This window comes from Pyrgilauda ruficollis, unplaced genomic scaffold, assembly GCF_017590135.1.
Source record: "Pyrgilauda ruficollis isolate IOZ18807 unplaced genomic scaffold, ASM1759013v1 scaffold18, whole genome shotgun sequence".
In the NCBI taxonomy this organism is placed as follows: Eukaryota; Metazoa; Chordata; class Aves; order Passeriformes; family Passeridae; genus Pyrgilauda; species Pyrgilauda ruficollis.
This window is the reverse complement of record NW_024516984.1, coordinates 10,823,504-10,841,327: the sequence shown is the minus strand read 5'-3', so window position 1 is coordinate 10,841,327 and position 17,824 is coordinate 10,823,504. Positions and strand designations below refer to the sequence as shown.

At 39.4% G+C, this 17,824-nt stretch overlaps 1 protein-coding gene across 1 annotated transcript in view; it reads right to left on the bottom strand.

The window, feature by feature from the left end:
* Positions 1 to 223: 223 nt before the first annotated feature.
* CPA6 (carboxypeptidase A6) overlaps positions 224 to 17,824 on the bottom strand; it is a 57,711-nt gene continuing 40,110 nt past the window's right edge. The window contains exons 6-10 of the mRNA XM_041464396.1: positions 11,956 to 12,066; positions 11,639 to 11,729; positions 6,914 to 7,116; positions 1,891 to 1,975; positions 224 to 572 (exon numbers count right to left, since the gene is read on the bottom strand). Coding sequence (XP_041320330.1) covers positions 385 to 572; positions 1,891 to 1,975; positions 6,914 to 7,116; positions 11,639 to 11,729; positions 11,956 to 12,066 — 678 coding nt within the window. The 3' untranslated portion in view covers positions 224 to 384. The remainder of the gene's footprint in view (positions 573 to 1,890; positions 1,976 to 6,913; positions 7,117 to 11,638; positions 11,730 to 11,955; positions 12,067 to 17,824) is intronic.

The following is a 17,824-nucleotide window of genomic DNA, read 5'->3' as shown; positions in this document are numbered from 1 at the left end:
AATGTAAACTTTATCCCTTGGTTTGAGAGACCCCCTGGGAGGTCTTCATGTTAGGGAAAGGCATAAGGCCCGGAACTGCCTGGAAGGAGCACTTTATTTTAGGACCGGCCTCACTGAAATTGCAGAATTATTGCAAAAATAAGGAACTATTCTGCACCAAACTGGTAACTAAGTTAGTATATCAGCTTTATGGACTTTAGAAGAGCAGATATTGAATGATTTTTTTTTTCCATTTTCCACTAAGTTAATTTGGCAGAAACAATATCACATTTCCCATTAGCTTCTTGAGTTCTGAAGTGGCCAAACTTAGAATGGCAACTGAACACACTGAAAGGCATCAGCACTAGGAGTAAAATGTTTCCTTCCAGCTCACAGAAATCCATCTCAATGACATTTCTTCAGCAAGTGAAGAGTTATATTTTTAACTGCAAGCATGGTCTCTGTGCAGGTTGGTTTGATCAGCATTTCAGGAAGCAAAAATCCAAAATGGCCAGTGTCACGCAGCTCGAATGCAAATGCATATGGGATGCCATTTTTGTAAGCCCAGTCCATAGAGCTGCCAGAACTCACATCTGAAAGAGGAAATTCAGAGAAAGCATTAAAAAATGTTACATGCAGATCATGCTGAAATCACCAGAGGGTTGTTGTGGCATTTTGTCTCTGGGACTCAGTGAGTATTCTTGCAACTCCAGCTGTTGCTTGCGCTGATCCTGAACACCCTTCAGAGAATAGCATGAACACTCACCACTTGGTGAAATGTACTCAGCACAATATGGATTAGTCCCTTCATTTTCATAGGAAAAAGTATTATAACTGTTTTGTGTAAAGCAAAACTTTAATAAAAATGAATATCTAGAATAAAGCCTCAAACTGTTCCTGTCTCCATGTGAACACAGTCTGAAGCTTTCTTTCCACAAAGATCTCCCAGGTGGACTGGAGAATTCTGCTGCTCCTAGCTTTAAATTGGGTTTTTTAGGCAATTCATTTGCAGTGAGAAGGAGGAAGGTTAGTAATCTGCCGTCTTCTTTTTAAAATGCTTTTAAAATCATTTCCATTTGTCTTACTTTCTCACCATTTCCCCACAGCATGAGAGTATTTGCATAGGTGATGTCTAATATTAACAAACCTTCCTGACGAAATGTGCTGCTTATATTTTTGTTATCTCCATATGTTGATTATCCAACACGCACTTTTTTATACAGAAAAATCTCTCATGTGGCCTGCTGTAACCTGTGCAATTCTGGCATCAATTCACACTGCTTTTCCTTTGACACAGTGACTGACTGCAGTGTAATGAGCACAAGAGGATGACTATGGTGTGAGATGGAGGCCCGTGATAAGTGGGACTGTAGCTGAAACACAGCAGTGGCAGAGGAGATGCAGGAAGTTACTTGTGGAAAGTCTTTTGACTTTTTTCAATGTGTGTTATCATTAGTCACAGCATTCAGACCTCATGGTTTCAGTAAAGAAACAAAAGCATCTTGTTAAAACCTGTTGAACTTCTTTTCTTTTACCTCTGTACAGAGAGCTTGCCTGACATATGCTGTTGCAACTTAGTAGTGCATTGGCAGTATCTGATAAAGATATGGTTTTTAAGACCTTAGTTTTTATTTTTAAAAAACCCCACGGTTTTATATGATATTAATATGTTATTTTCTGGCTTTTGACTCTCAAGTGCATTGCATTTTAATCTCTTTTATTGCATCAGTTGAGTTAATCTTACTGCAATCAACTGACTGAATCAGTTGCAAAACTTTCTTCTGCCTTCCTCACAACCCAAAACCAGAACAAAGTTCACTTTAAATAGTTTTGCATTCTTTGTTATAATAAGAGTTTTCTCCTTCTTACTGTAGGAAGGTCAAAGTCACAAACCTGCAGAGGGAAACTTACACAAAGTGCTGGATGCAGGGCCATATCTGTATCTTACACCATAGGCTGACTGAAGAGCATTAACAGCATTATAGGCTGCTGATTCCTGGGGAGAAGAAAAAAAAATCAAATACATAAATTAGACTTTGAATTAAATACTGTATTATGATTGGAATCTGAGTCAATGGATCATTGACTTCTGGCACAATGCTGTGTTCCATGAGTCTGTGGCAGCTAAATTAAAATTATTGTAAAGGATAAATGCATTATTTATTTTTAATGACAGCAATTCCCTGAAAAACCTTTTTTTGTATTATATAAAAAAGCTCGCTGCACCATGAATGATCAGATGTTAAGTATTTGTAATTATAGATATATATGCCAATTTAGCAACACGAAAATTTAGATGACTTGTAAAACCATGAGATTAAATAATCTCTTTTTTATGCAGTTTAAAACCCATGCATGCATTTTCTGAACATGAATTTCCCAGTTCACTAAAGCTTGTCTCTGCTGGGCTTGTGAAGGAGAAATGATGTCTTGTTGACACTCGTAGTGGTTCAGTGAGCAGAGTGGGAAGAAGGAAGGAGACAAGTTCCACTCCTGAATCTCTGATCAGCAGGTAAATGTTCACTGCTGGTCTAACTTTCTCTGGGGCCTGATGATGTAGTGTTGGAGAGCTCTTTCCACTTTTTCAGAAATGTGATTTCAGTCCTGTAGGGGGAAAATCAGTGCCTACATTGCAACAGCTTGCAGCTGAAAGGGTGTTTAGGAGGTTCATGGTACATCCTGTGAAACTGTGTGCAAAAGGCCTGGCCCATGGAAAATTCTCAGTCACATACGGATAGTGCATTGAAACACACAGAAAGGATGCACATATTTAAAAGGAGAAGGAATATTATCCCAAAGAAAAGGATGTTGGCAAATATACAGCGAATGCTGGGAAAACACAGTCATCTCTCTGTAGAGAACAGGAAATTATTATCTTTGGAGCTAGAAACTCTGGACTTTGAACCACTGCATGAAGCTGCAATGGTTGTTTTAGTTGTTTTATTTCCTTGAACAGGTTTGTTTGGTTTATGCAAGTTTTCATGAACTCAGTCCTTACCTTGTTATTTATCAGGCACTAAATGAATACACTGGGGAAGGATTGCCCTCTACTTGCCTTTCCATTGATTATGTTTCTCCTAACCTTCCACTTGTTTGCCCTTGTCAGGAGCTGGGATTCTGACTTAATCCTTGGTCTGGCCCATGCAGGCTTTGTCTGTCCAAGTAGAGAAGCCAGAGAAAACTTCTTTAAATGTCATTCCAGAAACAAAAATAAGTTCATTTTCACTTCCTGATGTGCAGGTAGAGCTTTGGTGAGTTTATTTTGCACAGTAACTCCTCTTAGCAAATGAAAGAGCACATTTTTACTCCATTACAAACATTTGTTAGGCACAACCAGAATTTTTGTTTGTTTAGCAGAAGGACGATGGTGCTGGAGACTCTGCCCTTTTCAGCTTGACCTCTTGCCACCTCCTCTGGAGAGTGTGTGGAGGCAAGGACTGCTTAACTCACTGTTTCTGGAACTTCTGCAGGACTGGGATGTGGTTGCCAGCTGGTGTAAGGGATAACTTCTGACTCGCCCTAACACCAAAGATGAGAAGGGCCTGTCCTGTGGGAGAGGGGAGAAGTGCTGTCACTTGGCACTCTGGCTCCAGGTGCCTTGATTTCTGAGTTGTGACACCCAAGACCCATGATGGGGTTGGAGTTGCTGGACCCCGTGAGGGTGGCAGGGTGGCAGTGTGAGGTCACTGTGGTGGCTGTGGCTGCACAGGGCCCGGGAAGGGCGAGCTCCAGCTGCAGCCAGGAGCTGATGTCTGGTGCCTGCACTGTCCCAAGTATGAGACTCTGTTGTTCAATCAAAATTTGCAAGCAGCTCTGCTTACCATCCCAGGGTCTTGATGAGGAGCTGGGATGGCCTGACAAGAGACCTGATGCCAAGGGAGCAGGAGACAGGGCTCAGCTGGGAGAGCTGAGAAGGCTGGAGAACTGATAAATACACCATGGCAAATAGAACATAGCCACAAATGAGAAGACTCCCTGTGCATGAGTTATGCACTGTACAGCAATGAGACAACGGATAATCCTGTTGAAATCTTTCCAAGAAATAGTTTGGCAATGCCCATTTAAAATCTGCACAACAGTAATGGGTTCTGTGCAGAGGCAGAAACTATCTGGAGGTCAGACCAGGAGCATCCCAAGTCCATGCTCACCATGTGGGCAGGCATCTCCAGGCACTGTGAACTTTAAGTTCTTAGCCTTGAGAAATGCAGCTGGCTTCCACTGTAAGACCCATGTGCCCCAAAAAGGGACAGTTCTCAACTGCATCATACTGTGCAGGTTGGATGCTGAATAAATCCAGGCAACCAGTCTTTGAACACCCTCAAGGAGAAAATGCCACATAAAATTACCAGATTTTTGCAAAGATGTACACAAACTCAGTCATGCCATATAAGTTCACTGCAAACACTCAGGCAAATGACAGTACAGGAAGAAAAAGGATGAAAATTAGGTGAAATTTAAAACTCTCGAGATGGATGTGTGTTTCTGCTGGTGTTTTTTTCAATCTAAAAGAGTACTTTCATTTTAAGCATCTTAAAAGAACAGATTTCAGGGGAGTGTTAATAAGAGTTGTGCCTAAATTAGAACAGAATATATGCATGTTGTGATCAGTACACAGCTCTCCAGTTTCAAAGCAGCTCTGAATAATTGAACACTTTAATTGAAATGGTAACTGACAGCTCACTAGAATGATCTGACCCAGACAGAAACAGCATTTCTTCTGCTCAAAACTAATCGTAGCCCACTGTTAGCACCAAAAGCTATTTATCTGCTATGCATGTGGGGTCTTACTGTTTTCCACTGCACACCGCCCACGTAGACCAGCAGTGCTTGCTCCATCAGTGTCAGGAAACAGACATCTATCACTTTCCAGCTCACTGCAATTTCCAAGAAAACTGGAGAATAAGAAACCTCAGACTAAGTAATCATTTTTGGGATTTGAAATTAAAAAAAAAAATTACATTTATGAGCCACCAGGTGATGGAGTATTTGGCTGTAGGCAAGTGTTAAAATGCACAAATAAATAACCAACAAGTATTCCCTTAGTTTTCACTATGATTCCTATAAAGAGCTTTATAAATAACAGGAAATTACTTCAGTTTCCTATTTCAACCTCTGACTTGTTTTTGATCGACCACATTGAAAAGAAGTATGAAGTTCAGATACTGACAAGATATTTAGAATTGGTATTTGGTTTTTATTTGTCCTTGGGAATTGTTTAAAATAGTGTCTTTTTTTGTTCCTTTAGGTCTGTGCTCCCTCTCATGAGAAGCCTGATCCAAGGTCTTGCAAACCTGAGGAACACCTTCAAAACATCAAAAATTGGGATCCTCTGGTCTAAAAGCAATGGGTGGAAAGGCAGAATGTGTACAAGCTGAGGGGCAGTTACACCCCATCTCAGAATGGAATTATCCCTTAAGCAACAAGAACAACAAAATATACTGGTGTGTGTGAAAACTGTCAGATAAATCTTCCTTCTCCTTACAATGAATTTCCCATCTAGAGCATCTGCTGTTGCCTTGTATTACTCTGCACATTTTAGTCAGATACCCAGTAATCATATATTTGCAGAGAAGTTGCTGATTCTTCTTAACACTATGTCTTTACCTTTTTCTCTGTTTTTTGTTCTTAAAAAAATATACTTGCACCCGCTGATCTTCAGAGGAATGAGAACCTCTGATTTTAAATTCCCAGTTTGTTTTTTTTATGCTAACTAAATTAATAAAAAATAAAATTACCCACAGTCACTACAGGGTTTGGTGGTCAGTTCCCTAAAGTCTCATCCTGTGGCTGCTTAGTTAACTTCTAATTTGCTCTGTTTCACAGGAATGGCATCAGACAGAAGAATGTTTAATAGCTACTTGATTAAGTGTCTCCACAGAAATAAACCTACAAAGAGAGTTTAGTTTGTGGAGTCCTGGCTGCTCAGCTTCCTGAGGGAACAGCTGAGTGAAACTTCAGTGAAGCCCCAGGGACTGACAACATCATTTATTCTGCACAGGACAAATCTAAGGTACAGCTATGCTCCTTTGGAGAAAACTAGCTTAAACCAGCAAGTTAAAAGTCACTGCAACTTTCAAGGTCAAAATGGGAGATAAATGGAAAATGTAATTTTAATCAGGACTGAGGATGAAAGAAAGAGGCTTGCAACTCTTGGTGCAGTGTGGGTCTGTGAGCCAGAGCAAATAGAGAGCAAAGCTTAGCCATGTGTCCCTCAGAGAATAAGCCATAAGAGGGGTTTTATGAACAGGAGGCTGGCTAAAACAGACCTCAGACTGCAAGCAGAGAGAATGGCTCTGCATTTGGATGAGAGTGGAATACATGAAAAGTGCTCATCTGTGAATCAATAGGCTTAAATCAAAAAATGTACTATTTTTAATTAATTTTTCTAATATAGAGAAGCCCCTGGTTTTAATTACCTGCTTGTCTGAAAGGGTTAAAAACACTGTGTCTGACCTGAATGATACATAGTGCAATTGAAGCTTTAATTTTGATGAGATCTAAGAGATTTCTCCTTGAATTGATAAACATAAACAGTTTCAGAGCATTGAAGAGGCTCTTCTTTGTGCTCCTAGTGTTTAAGCTCTGAGCATGAAGAGACAGAATTTCAGCTAGATGCCCAAGGACCTAACTACGTAATTCCCATTACAGTTAATTAAATAAAATGATAATAACCATAATTAAAATTAGGGATTTATCCTATAAATTAATTTAAAGGGACTGATAGATGAAAGGCACGATACCATTTTAATCAAATCACCACTGACTCATGGTGAGTGAAGGTTATATAACCAGAAATGTGATTGCAAGTGGATCCAGAAAAAATACTGCTCAATATTATATATGTGCAAAGTTTTGAAGAAACAAGTCTCCTCTCAAGACAAAATGTACCAAAAATATACAGAGGAGCACATTCTCCAAGTTTTAATGTACTTACCACGCAGTTGAAGTTTGGAATGGTTGCATATTTGTAGGAGTAAGGGTACAGCAGCATCTGTGCATAGGCATGGAAGGACAAATAGGCTTTTATTTGTTTCCGGTGTTTGCGAAGAAAATGAGCAACAGCCTTTACCTCAGGCTCAGACTCGGGAAAAGGACCACAGTAAGTGTCATCACATGGATGTAGTGAAGCACCTTCATCTAGAGGTTGAAAGAGAAAGTTGGTGGTGAACAATCACAGAGAAATTCCAAGGGTCAGCTTCTGGCTCGGCCTCTTTTGGACCATGTGTAAAAGCATGAAAAGCAATAAACAAATTAAATTGCTTTCTTGTGCCTGATGGGTGTGAGCCTGGGGGACCTCAGTGCAGCAATCTGCGTGTTCATCTCCTGGACACACCAAGCTCCCAATCCACCAACTACACAGGATTCTCCCCAGAGGACGGATTCTTTCCAAGTGAAAAAGGAGAACCTGACTTCATTGTATTTTCTTCCTGGCTTTCCGCATCAGCATTGCAGTATTAGAACTGCTGACAGGTCTCAGTTGGTCTCTTTGAAATCAGAGCTATACCTCTTTCATTAGTCACTCCCAGGACAAATGTAGCCTTTTGCAGCTTTTAATGTATTACCTGCAACAGTGGTTGTTACAATGGTAGGTAGACAGCCTCAACAGGGATTATTTTAAAAACATGTTAATAGCTCCTGACTACTGCCTATTTTTACTCCTGCAAACCTCATAGCAAAAAAAAAAAAAAAAAAAGAAAAAAAAAAGCCACGTGGGATGACTGCTCAGTCAGCTAAAATAGAAATCACCTCAGTTTGCACAGGGCCTAACTTTGCTTTAAGTTTGGGGCAGGGGTTCAGTTTTGAGGATATCTTTGTGTCAACCTGCTCAGGTGGCAGCAAGCTGCAAAAGAGTAGCCTAAATATAATATGCCATGAGGTATTGAAAGATGAAACTTAGGAAAGGAGATGTGGTGGTGTCTCCTTTATAATTTAGCAATTCTGGATCTAAGCCATTGTCTCATTTACAGCTTAGGGCCTGGGCCTAAAAGAACAATATTTATGCAAATCTGCTCTGCTCTTTTATCTGCTGCAATTTCAAAATATCACACGTTTTACATTGACCTGCAGAATAATAATAGTTTGCTTGCAAACTTCCCTGGAGCCATCAGAGACTTACAACAACGGTGTTTTATTAGCTTTCCTTTGTATAGTAAGTACTGCCACCTTCAATTAATAAGAAAAGAGCTGTGTATGAGGAGGCATAATGATACCAGCTAAAACAGGGTTATGCAATCAACCTAATGCCAAAAAAAAAAAAAAAAAAAAGAAAAAGAAGTGGAAGAATTTTATGCTGTAGTTTCATTTGTAAGATGAAAATTGAGGCTACCATTCAATGGCCACAGGTGGGGGTTTCAAAAGGTATTAGTGCTTGGATCACAGTGAATATGGAAGGGTTATAGAGAGGGCAGATGGTCTTCTCCATGCAGAACAGATGGCCACCAAGTCATCCAAATCCCAAGAGCACTCTGCCTCGATTTCTTATCAGATAATATAGCTGCAGGAGGGCTATTGAACAGTCTCCAGAGCATTTGCCTTTTTTTTTTTTAATTTTTATTTTTTAAATGGATACTTCATTTCCTGTTTCAGTGTTGTATACTGAATCATGGTAATGGATAACACTGTTAATAAACAGTGGATCTCTACAAGATAATGGTAAAATATGGCTCAGTTTAGAGACTTCCAGGGAAGGAAAAAACCTCTCTAAACTGTTCAGCCTATTATGGTGAGCCGTGTACCATCCCAGAGGTAGTTAGTGCTTTACCTTATGTGAAGCTGACTGGTAATAAAAGGAGGAGGTTTCCATGGTGGCCTTGGATAATGTAAGGGTATGCTCAGTTTTTATACTGGAAGTTCTTTAAGTAACTCAAGAATGAAAAAAGAGTTGGACATTTCTGAGTTGCAGTCATGAGAAGAAAATAGAATTGTGTAAAATGTTAACATGCTGCCTTGTTTTTGTACCTGATAGCATGCCAGGGGAGGCCAAGGATCCTCTAACATCCATGAGACCCAATGAACAGAGGAAACGTGTGCCAAGACTGATAAAACCAGTGCTCTGGTACAGAAGGATGACTGACAGGATGAATGAGCTAGAGCATGATTTTCAAATTTCCTTGCAGCCACTTATGCCAGTTTGGGATACTGTCCTCAGTGAGCACTGGGGTGCACTGGAAATTGGGATGTACTGGAAATTTTAACTCCCACTGTTGCTCTCTGGGGGATTTGGATGCAACCAGTTTAACTAGATTTGCCCTATGACTTAAATTAATTCTGATTACCCGATTATTTGCTTAAAAGTTGCTATTATTTCATTATCATTAAACCATTGTACTAGTTATTGCACATATATGTGCATTGCAAGGAGCATTTCTACCCAGAGTTCTTGCTGCCAGTATTCACGTGGGCCTGTGTGCAATTTGTGTGCACTGCTTTGAGTACAGGTTGCTGCAACATGAAATCTAGCAGTGATATGGCCCTTGGCTTGGTCCCTAGAGAGTCATAAAGCTTACATCAAAGTCCTGCACTAGAAAGGAAGAGGAAAGCAGATGGGATGCTGTGCTATCAGCACTGACTAGCTCACTGCTGATAGCATTTGGCGGCTTTGCTGAGGTTGGAGTCTGCCACAGCACACCTGCCTGGAAGCCCCACCGTGAAGTTCAAGTCTGTCTGAAAGCTCTTAAGTGCAACTCAACTGAATGGAAAGGTTTTTACAAGCATATTCAGTTTTAAATGTCAAACACACCATGATTACAGAAGCCTCAAAGTGTGATATGATCCAGATTCTTCTCTGACTCATCTAATATCAGATATTAATGAGAATGCCAGGTGACTGGTTAGGGTCTGAGTACCAGTCAGCCCAGTTCATGAAAGACCTTTTATTCTCCATTAAAATAGACAATTAGACAGACTTTGGGGTCCAAAGTGGGAAGCAGAGCTTGTGGAGCTTTTTGGGATGACAGGCAGACTTGAAAGAATTTTTATTTTTTAAACTTGGGGTGGGGACCTGTTTTTCATGTCAGTGCAGGGGAGAAATGCAACAAGTAGGGGATTACAGCACACAACACATGTGAGTATTGTTACAGTTTCACTAAGCCTAGAAAATAGTTTTTTGAATGAAAACTGAGCAAACATTTTTAGGGCTGAATAAAAAATATGTTTTAATACAGTGGCTAGGGAGCAGGAAGAGGGAGGGGGAACCCAAGAAAAATTAATTAGAATTAGAAAGAAAATGCACTGAGTATTAATTTTGTACTGATAGGTATCTAACATCTCTCAACACAATGTAAGAGAACTGATCATTCCAGCTATGCCAATGGCTATTTTCTGAACAGTAAATGGGTGTCCCCAAAAAGTACCTGCAGTTGTGGATTACGTACTTAAATAAACCATGGTAACAGTGATGCAGGACTGGTTCATTTTTACATTATTTTTGCAGCATAAAATTTCCTTAAAGGTTGTGATAGCAGCTCTGAGCCTGTCTTCTGTAACAGAGGGTTTCTCAACCAACACAGGTTTTCTGTAAATGCTTCTGTCTCAGTCCTCTCCTTGGAGCGGGTAGAGTTGAAAACAGTTTGAAGCAAACTTCACAGGTCCATACTGGATTGAATGTATGCATTTGTCCACATTCACTTTCATCCCCACAATTCTCAAAGCCCTACTTAAAGAATCCAGCTGTTTCAAGCCAGACTATACAGTGCTCACCCCTACTGCCAGGATATTGTGGAAACATCTAGGGGAAGAGGGATGGGCTGAAGGCAGGGCCCTTACACTATGCAAACACAATTTGCAAACAAATAACAAGCTTGTAATATAAATAAGGAAGGTGCACTAATGCTGGATGAGGAAACAGCTGCACAGAGAACTGAAGGAAGTGCCTTAAGATGGGAGAGCAGGTCAGCAGGAATATATAGTGCTGTATTTAAATGTTCTTACTTCCTTACACTGGAATCTTTAGGGGCTGCTTACCCCTGTGTGAATAGCACTATCTTTATGTAAGATTTAAGAAAATGCCATTTTTTCTTGGTGTATCCATTCCAAATCTTCTGGCAGTTATTTCATTACCACTGCGTTCTCTATGTAAAAGTCAGGCCAATTTTTATGAAGCACTTACAGGAGTGCTGGGAGTTTAAAATTGTATCTCCATGCATTTAGAAGCACCTTCTTTCTTTATTAACTCACTGATAATAATAGTCTTAAGGACACTGAGGCCAGCAAAATAAGTTTGACATTTCCAAAGCTAAAATAATTTCAGAGAAATGGCAAATTGGATAAAATGAAACTTGAAATGTTTCCTGAAGCTACAGTTAGGTAAATCTTGAAAAGTCGTGGTTCATTCTCAATGTTATGCTTCAAATATTTATATAATTGGCAAAATACAGAATAGCTGTATGTGATTTAAAAATTTTTGCCACATTCTCCATGACAAGTTTTTAGTTATGATAAGGTCTACTTTTCCAAGTTTGAGATCTTTTATTTTTTTAGAAGTTATTAGGAAGATTTGAGCCTTGGCTTATGGCTTTATGGGAAAAAATCTTCAACTTCAACTATGGAAAAGGGAACACTTCACAACAGATGTGATCTAACCTACTTGGATAATCACCTCTGTTGGATAATTAAATACAGGGTAATCTGAACTGGGGGACCAAAGTATCTCCATACTTACCACACCATTTCACTTTCCAGTTGCGATTAGCATCAACACCATGACAGTGAAACCTCATGTTCTTTGATCTTGTTTTTCTCCAAAATCGATCCTAGCATAAGTTACAAAATATTTAAATAGCAATATTACTCTATTTTGGCAAAAATCTATTTGTACATATAACAAATGAACCCTGGTAAACATATTCAGTATTCTGTTTTAAGTAGAATAATTTATTTCCAAGGCACAAAGTGATGGACCAGATTTATACAGAGTCACCTTTTAATAATGTAATAATCATTTGATCTTGTCTGAATAATACTACTGTCATTACTTACATTTGTCCAGCTGAAATGATATCCATCCACATTAAATACAGGCATAATATAGAAATACAGCTGAGTTAGCATCTTTCTCATGTCAGGATCAGTCTGGTATGTGTGAAGAGCCTAAAGCAGAAAAGCCAAAGGAAATAGTTTCAATAATAAAAACAATTTCCCAATTAAGTACTGTGATGTACTGTGGCAGTCATGAGGCATTTGGCAGTACAGAGGTCTGCTCTCATGGCAGCACAGACATCCTTCTACCTGTGCCCGAAAGGCTGACACCTTCCTGTAAATGTGATTCAGACAGTGTGTGAACCTGTGAAAAAGGTGTTCTAAAGACCCTATTCTCTCTGCTTCTCTGTTGCTTTCAATACTCAAGAAAATACAACTCATATTACAGAGAAGAAAATGCATGCAATGTTTTTCTTGAAGTAAGAGCTGAAAGTCAGTGGAATACTGAAGAATTAATTAAAGAAATGAGTTTAGCTCCTGTAAGACAGTGGAGCCCTGTTGTTTCCACTAGGTGATTTGATAAGGTCTTGAAGCATTTAAGGCTCACATTAACAACACAGCTTTTGTCTGTATTCAAAGTCACTTACTACATGCACAATTATCAATACAGGCAGTTTATTCCTTTACAATTTAGACACCTCTCTATTTTTGGAGAACCTTTAGTATATAGGTTAATAAAAGAAGTCTAGGTAGGGAAAGTTTTTTGTTTTTTATCCATTCTGCATCTTAGAAAAAATGCAGCAAAACCAGAGGCTCCTCAGCAGTTCTATTTGCTAGTGCCAGAGATGCTCCTTTACCAGTTCCAGGAAGCTTATACTCCACATTCTCATGCAAATACTATCCCTTGACATAGCTGGGCATCAAATTAGCATCCTTCAAAGTTTAAGTCTTGATTTTATAAGGAATCCAGTGCTTCATGTGGCAGGTGGGAAGCATATCACACTGATGCTGGGTTCAGAGGGATGCCTAAGCCTGGCTCCTCTCCTCCTGCTACTGTGATTACAGCCTTCTGTTCTGCAGTATTTCTTGCCCTTCAGATCTGAAGAGTAGCATGTGTTTGGGGAGCAAAGGGAAACATTTGCTCTAAAATAAACTAAGCTAAATGCTTTTCAATTGACAAATGCATGGGAGCAGTGTGAAGTGCAGGAATTCAATACTTCTGGGCTCCTGACGATGCAGCTGTTTGAATTACTGAAGCTGCCATGGGAGCTGATGGATGCTTTGTGTGGAATATCTGTAAGAAATAACCATATATTTGGACATGTCTGGGGCTGAAATTTACTCATGGAGGAGTATGACATTTTTTTTCTTTACTGAGGGGATTAGTAGGACTTCTAAATACTTCTATGTGGTTCATTAACCATCCCTCTGTTATGCAGCACTTTCTCCTTGCCCAGCTTCATCTCCCCTTCCCAAAGTGCTCTGCACGTGCAAGTCCTTCAGCCTCACTGTCAGATCCAAAGCAGCACATGATCCTTGTGAAAAGCCAAGTCACCCAGTGCTACTCCACACTGAGCTCCTCTGCTCCAGCCAGGCAAGAGCAGGGGACAGTGAGAAATAGAAGGCCAGGCAAAGCACAGAATAAAATGGGACAGGGTGGTGTGGAGCATTGCACCTTAGGATGAGATCCTGAAAGAGATGTTTGGAGGGGAGAAGAGAATGATAGTGTGCTTTTGAGGGGAATCTTGATGGATTGCCCAGGAGAGAGCCCCAGCCAATGAGGAGGTCATGGGTTCCCCGGTCCATTTGCCAGAAATTCCACAAAAATTCATAGCTGGTCTTGCATTTAAATTTGATTTACTTGTATTAAAAAGCCATATCAAGCCTTCATATGGATTTGGATTTAATAAATGATGTTAAGGGAAATGCAAAAAAATTAGTTTTGTCAAAACATTGATTTCTCAAATCAATGGTTACTCAAAAACAATGATCATGAAAATAAGGACTGTGTGTTACTGCTATTTCACATGCAGATGGCACATATTGAAGTAAACAGGGCTACTGTGTGCATTAGGCTGGCCCTGCACTTATATCTGGACAAGACTAAGAGCCTGTGTGGTAAGTATGGCTGTTAAACTGGTAAAACTGTTCTTACAGCTGGAAACAGAACCAATCTATGCTCCAAAATGTGAGTTAAAGAAAATGAACATTTTTATCTTGCTTATTTCGGAAGCAGTAGTAGGGAGAAGTAGTTTAGCTGGGGAAGAAATAAGGCACCACACACAACTTCCTTGATTTTTCACTGCTTTCCTATTTTTAGACAGTATTAGCAAATTAAGCTCAGGTTGTGTATCCATCGTGGGTATTTACATACCAGTGACAATGAAATTGTCATATGTGTTTGTATCTGTATTTTGTATGCTGTTCTTTTGCTGTCAGTTACATTGGTAGTTATGCATTTTATTACACTGGGCTATATACTATATTTTAAACTGCAATGCTGTAAGACTAAACTCTTTGAAACACTTTAAAAATAACTACAGATAATTAATCAATGTAAGGTAATATACTGCTTAAAATAGCATTAATTAATTTTGCATATTTTTCAGAACCTTTCCAAATTTGCAAAAAGTGGCATAATGAAAATATTTGAATTATGACCTTTTAATATACAATATGTTTTAAATCCTGGGAAAAATAGATTTTCCTTGCTAGATGAAAGCACCACCATTTAGAAGCCTAAACAAAATATAGGCAGCAAAATGCCAAGTTTTATAGTGACTTTATGTTATTTTAATTCCTGTTGTCATTGACAAAATACTAGAAGAGACTTTGGAAAGCATTATAGTCCCCAGTAATAATCCTCAAAATTGAAAGTCTTAAATCTGGTTTAGAGCCAAATATGTCATTCAGTTATGTTCTTTAAAGAATATATGGGGTTTTAAAATAACTTTGTTACCCTTTTAGAGTGGTATTTCATTAAAAACATAGTGGATCTAGAGTGGCTGTCTCTTTGAAAGCAAGCAGATAGTGTGAGATCATATTCACTCTTTCTGCTGAAATACTTCATCTTTCGTACTGCTTTTATCTGGTATTTTTATTTGATGTATGTAATCAGGCAACACAGACAGTACAATCTTTGGCAATGAGCCTTACAGTCACTAAGGTGTGTCCTTGCTGGAGCAAAGCCCACAGCTTGCTTTTTGTGACGTGACTCTCGAGTCCTCCCAACACTGGTGATGTGAACCACCTCCCCCACCCGCCCGGCCGTGCTGAAACCTTTGCTCTCTGCTGTGACACGAGCAAGGCGAATAGAAACCATTAGTGAATTAACTGCATTGTAGTTTGCAGAGAGCTCTCAGAATATGGGTTGGTTCTGCTTGCCCATCACGCAATCAATAGCAGCTTTGCTGCTGAATGTGCAGAGAGCCGGAGCAGCCCAATAAACGCTGGATCGTGTTATTAGTGAGCGAGCAGATGATAGAGGAACGCTGCCAGCACCGTGCAAGCAATCTGCCTGGGGGTGGGGAAAGCACCAGTGATTAATGGGATGGGGCTCCATCATCTGGATCAGCTGAGTGGTGGCTGCTGATAGAGCTACACCAGTTTAGGCTGGCTGAGGATATGGTCCAGAGGAAATTTAATTTAGGGGTCGAAGTAAACAAAAGAGCTATATTGTAAACTGCCAAGGCAATAAAGACAAGAGTGCAAAATGGATTTAGGATGCAGTTAGGCTTTTTATAAAATCAGGGGATTGAGTGAGAAGGACAAAGCAAGGAGACAGGGTTGAGAGAAACTCTGAAATCCCAATTGAGCTTAATAAGGATTTGCTATCCCACAATTAATTATTATTAAATTTAAGGTAACAATCAGCTTTTGCTCTTTCTGATTTTGAATTAAACAATGATACTGAATTAAACAGTTACTATTTTAGTCCAAAGAGCTGACTCCATTTACTGCTCTGCCAGAAATTGCACAAAACTGCTTCTGGCAAAACAGGATTAACTCTTCTGTGCCATTATTAAGATATCAGGTAAAACACAGCTTTTCTGACAGTAACGCACAATATTTTACTTTTATCTGCACATGTTACACTTTAGCAGGCTGACACTATGATCTGCCATTCTGGCCCTCATTGCCACTTTATCAGTTTGGCAAGTTAGTAATTAGCTCTGTCTCCACTCTTGGAAACACTATACAGCTTTTTATCTCTGTTTTCCCTTTTACTGCTAGTGTCCTGCTTTGGCATTCAAATCACAAGCAGAGTGGTAAGCCCATTATTAATGCTAAGATACAGCCCAGTATTTAAAAACAAATGGCTTAAAACAAAGGGTCAAATTTTCAAGGCTGAAGCTTGAACCGTGTCTGATTTATCCTTTTTGTTTAATACAGTGCAAAACCTCCCTTCCTCTTTGAAGGCATTTACCACAGGAGAAACCCAGAAACAGATGAGAAAGAGGAGTGTGCTGCAACTACTCCTCAACACCCATAAAAAGAGTCTGACAAGAAGGATCTGCAGAATCCCAAAGACTTGACTGTGTAGCTCCTTAAGGATGCAGATGGAAAAGATGCTAAAGCAGAGAAGAGGCAGAGGGATGGTGGTGGGATTAACATGTTAGAGAAGCACACAGCCATTCCAAGAATCTTGTGCAAGGCTGGGACCACTCAAGGAAGGGCAGGATCTTGTGGAAAAGAAGATGCATAATTACACAAATCTTAGCAGAAACTAGAAAGACAACTTCTTGGTTCTACTCAGAGAGGTAGTACAAAAGGAAAAAAGAGAAACCTCTTAGATGCCAAACAAGTCAAAGACTGCCTATCTGGGGAAAAAAAAGGCCTGAGTTATTCTGAAGCACTGTAAATGCTTTGAAAGGAGCAACACAGATTTCTTTACTAGTAATTGTATGAAATTAGTGCCCACCAAAATATAGGTCTCTGAAAAATGTAATTATTGAATTTTGCATCCTAATTGTGTTGCTCCATGGTAGTACATATTGAGGGAAACTCAAGAGAGCTCACTTGAGTACAAGGTTTAATTAAATTTTTGAGACACAATTAAATACTTAAGATAAAAACAATTGCTTGTAATTCCATTTCTGGAACAAATTAATTGCCCAACAAATGGAATTTTCTTTCACAGTCCTATTTCATGCTCAGTAGTGTTTCTGCATATCAGCAGTTTTACTGAGGCCTTAATTACTCAGTACCATCATACAGGAGTGGACTGCTAAAATACAGAGCAGAATTTCTTCCTTAGAGCAACTAATGTGTTGGAACAACAATGTGAATTCTTTTCATGTCTTGAATAAGGACATACCTAACAGCCTAAAAGCCTTCAGGGGGTAGAATCTGAATGTCCTGGTGATGAATACTTAAATAAGAATTTACAGGAGCAAGTGTCATTGAGGAATTCCTATTACAGGCACAACACAGCTGCAGTGTTACTTTTCTTTTATCGAGATCTACTTACATTGTGAAAAATTAGTAGCTGCAAGCAAACTTAAGGGACTTTTACCTTCTTGAGGTCATGGGTAGGCAGGAAGATGCAGCTGACTAGCTGAAAGTGCAGTACTTTTGCAGTACTGCATAACAACGCAGTACTTTCTCTTGGAAAACGGAAAACAATTTTGACTGTTTTTTTTATTTGTTACCATGAAGGCGTAACAGCAAAGGAAAAAAACCTTCCCTAAACTGTCTTACTGTTGAATAAAACCTGGGAAATTCCACTATGGATCAAAAGAGACAGAGATACTTCACAGCACAAAAATGGTTTGCCACAGTTGCCTTTAAAACAATGCATCACATGCCTCGTTGTGGTGATACCATGGTACTGCACTCCATCTTTTTGGCACTGGCTTAGATTTTATCCATTAACCAAAAAAAAAAAAAAAAAAAAAAAAAACATCCCACCCCCCCCCCCCAAAGGAGA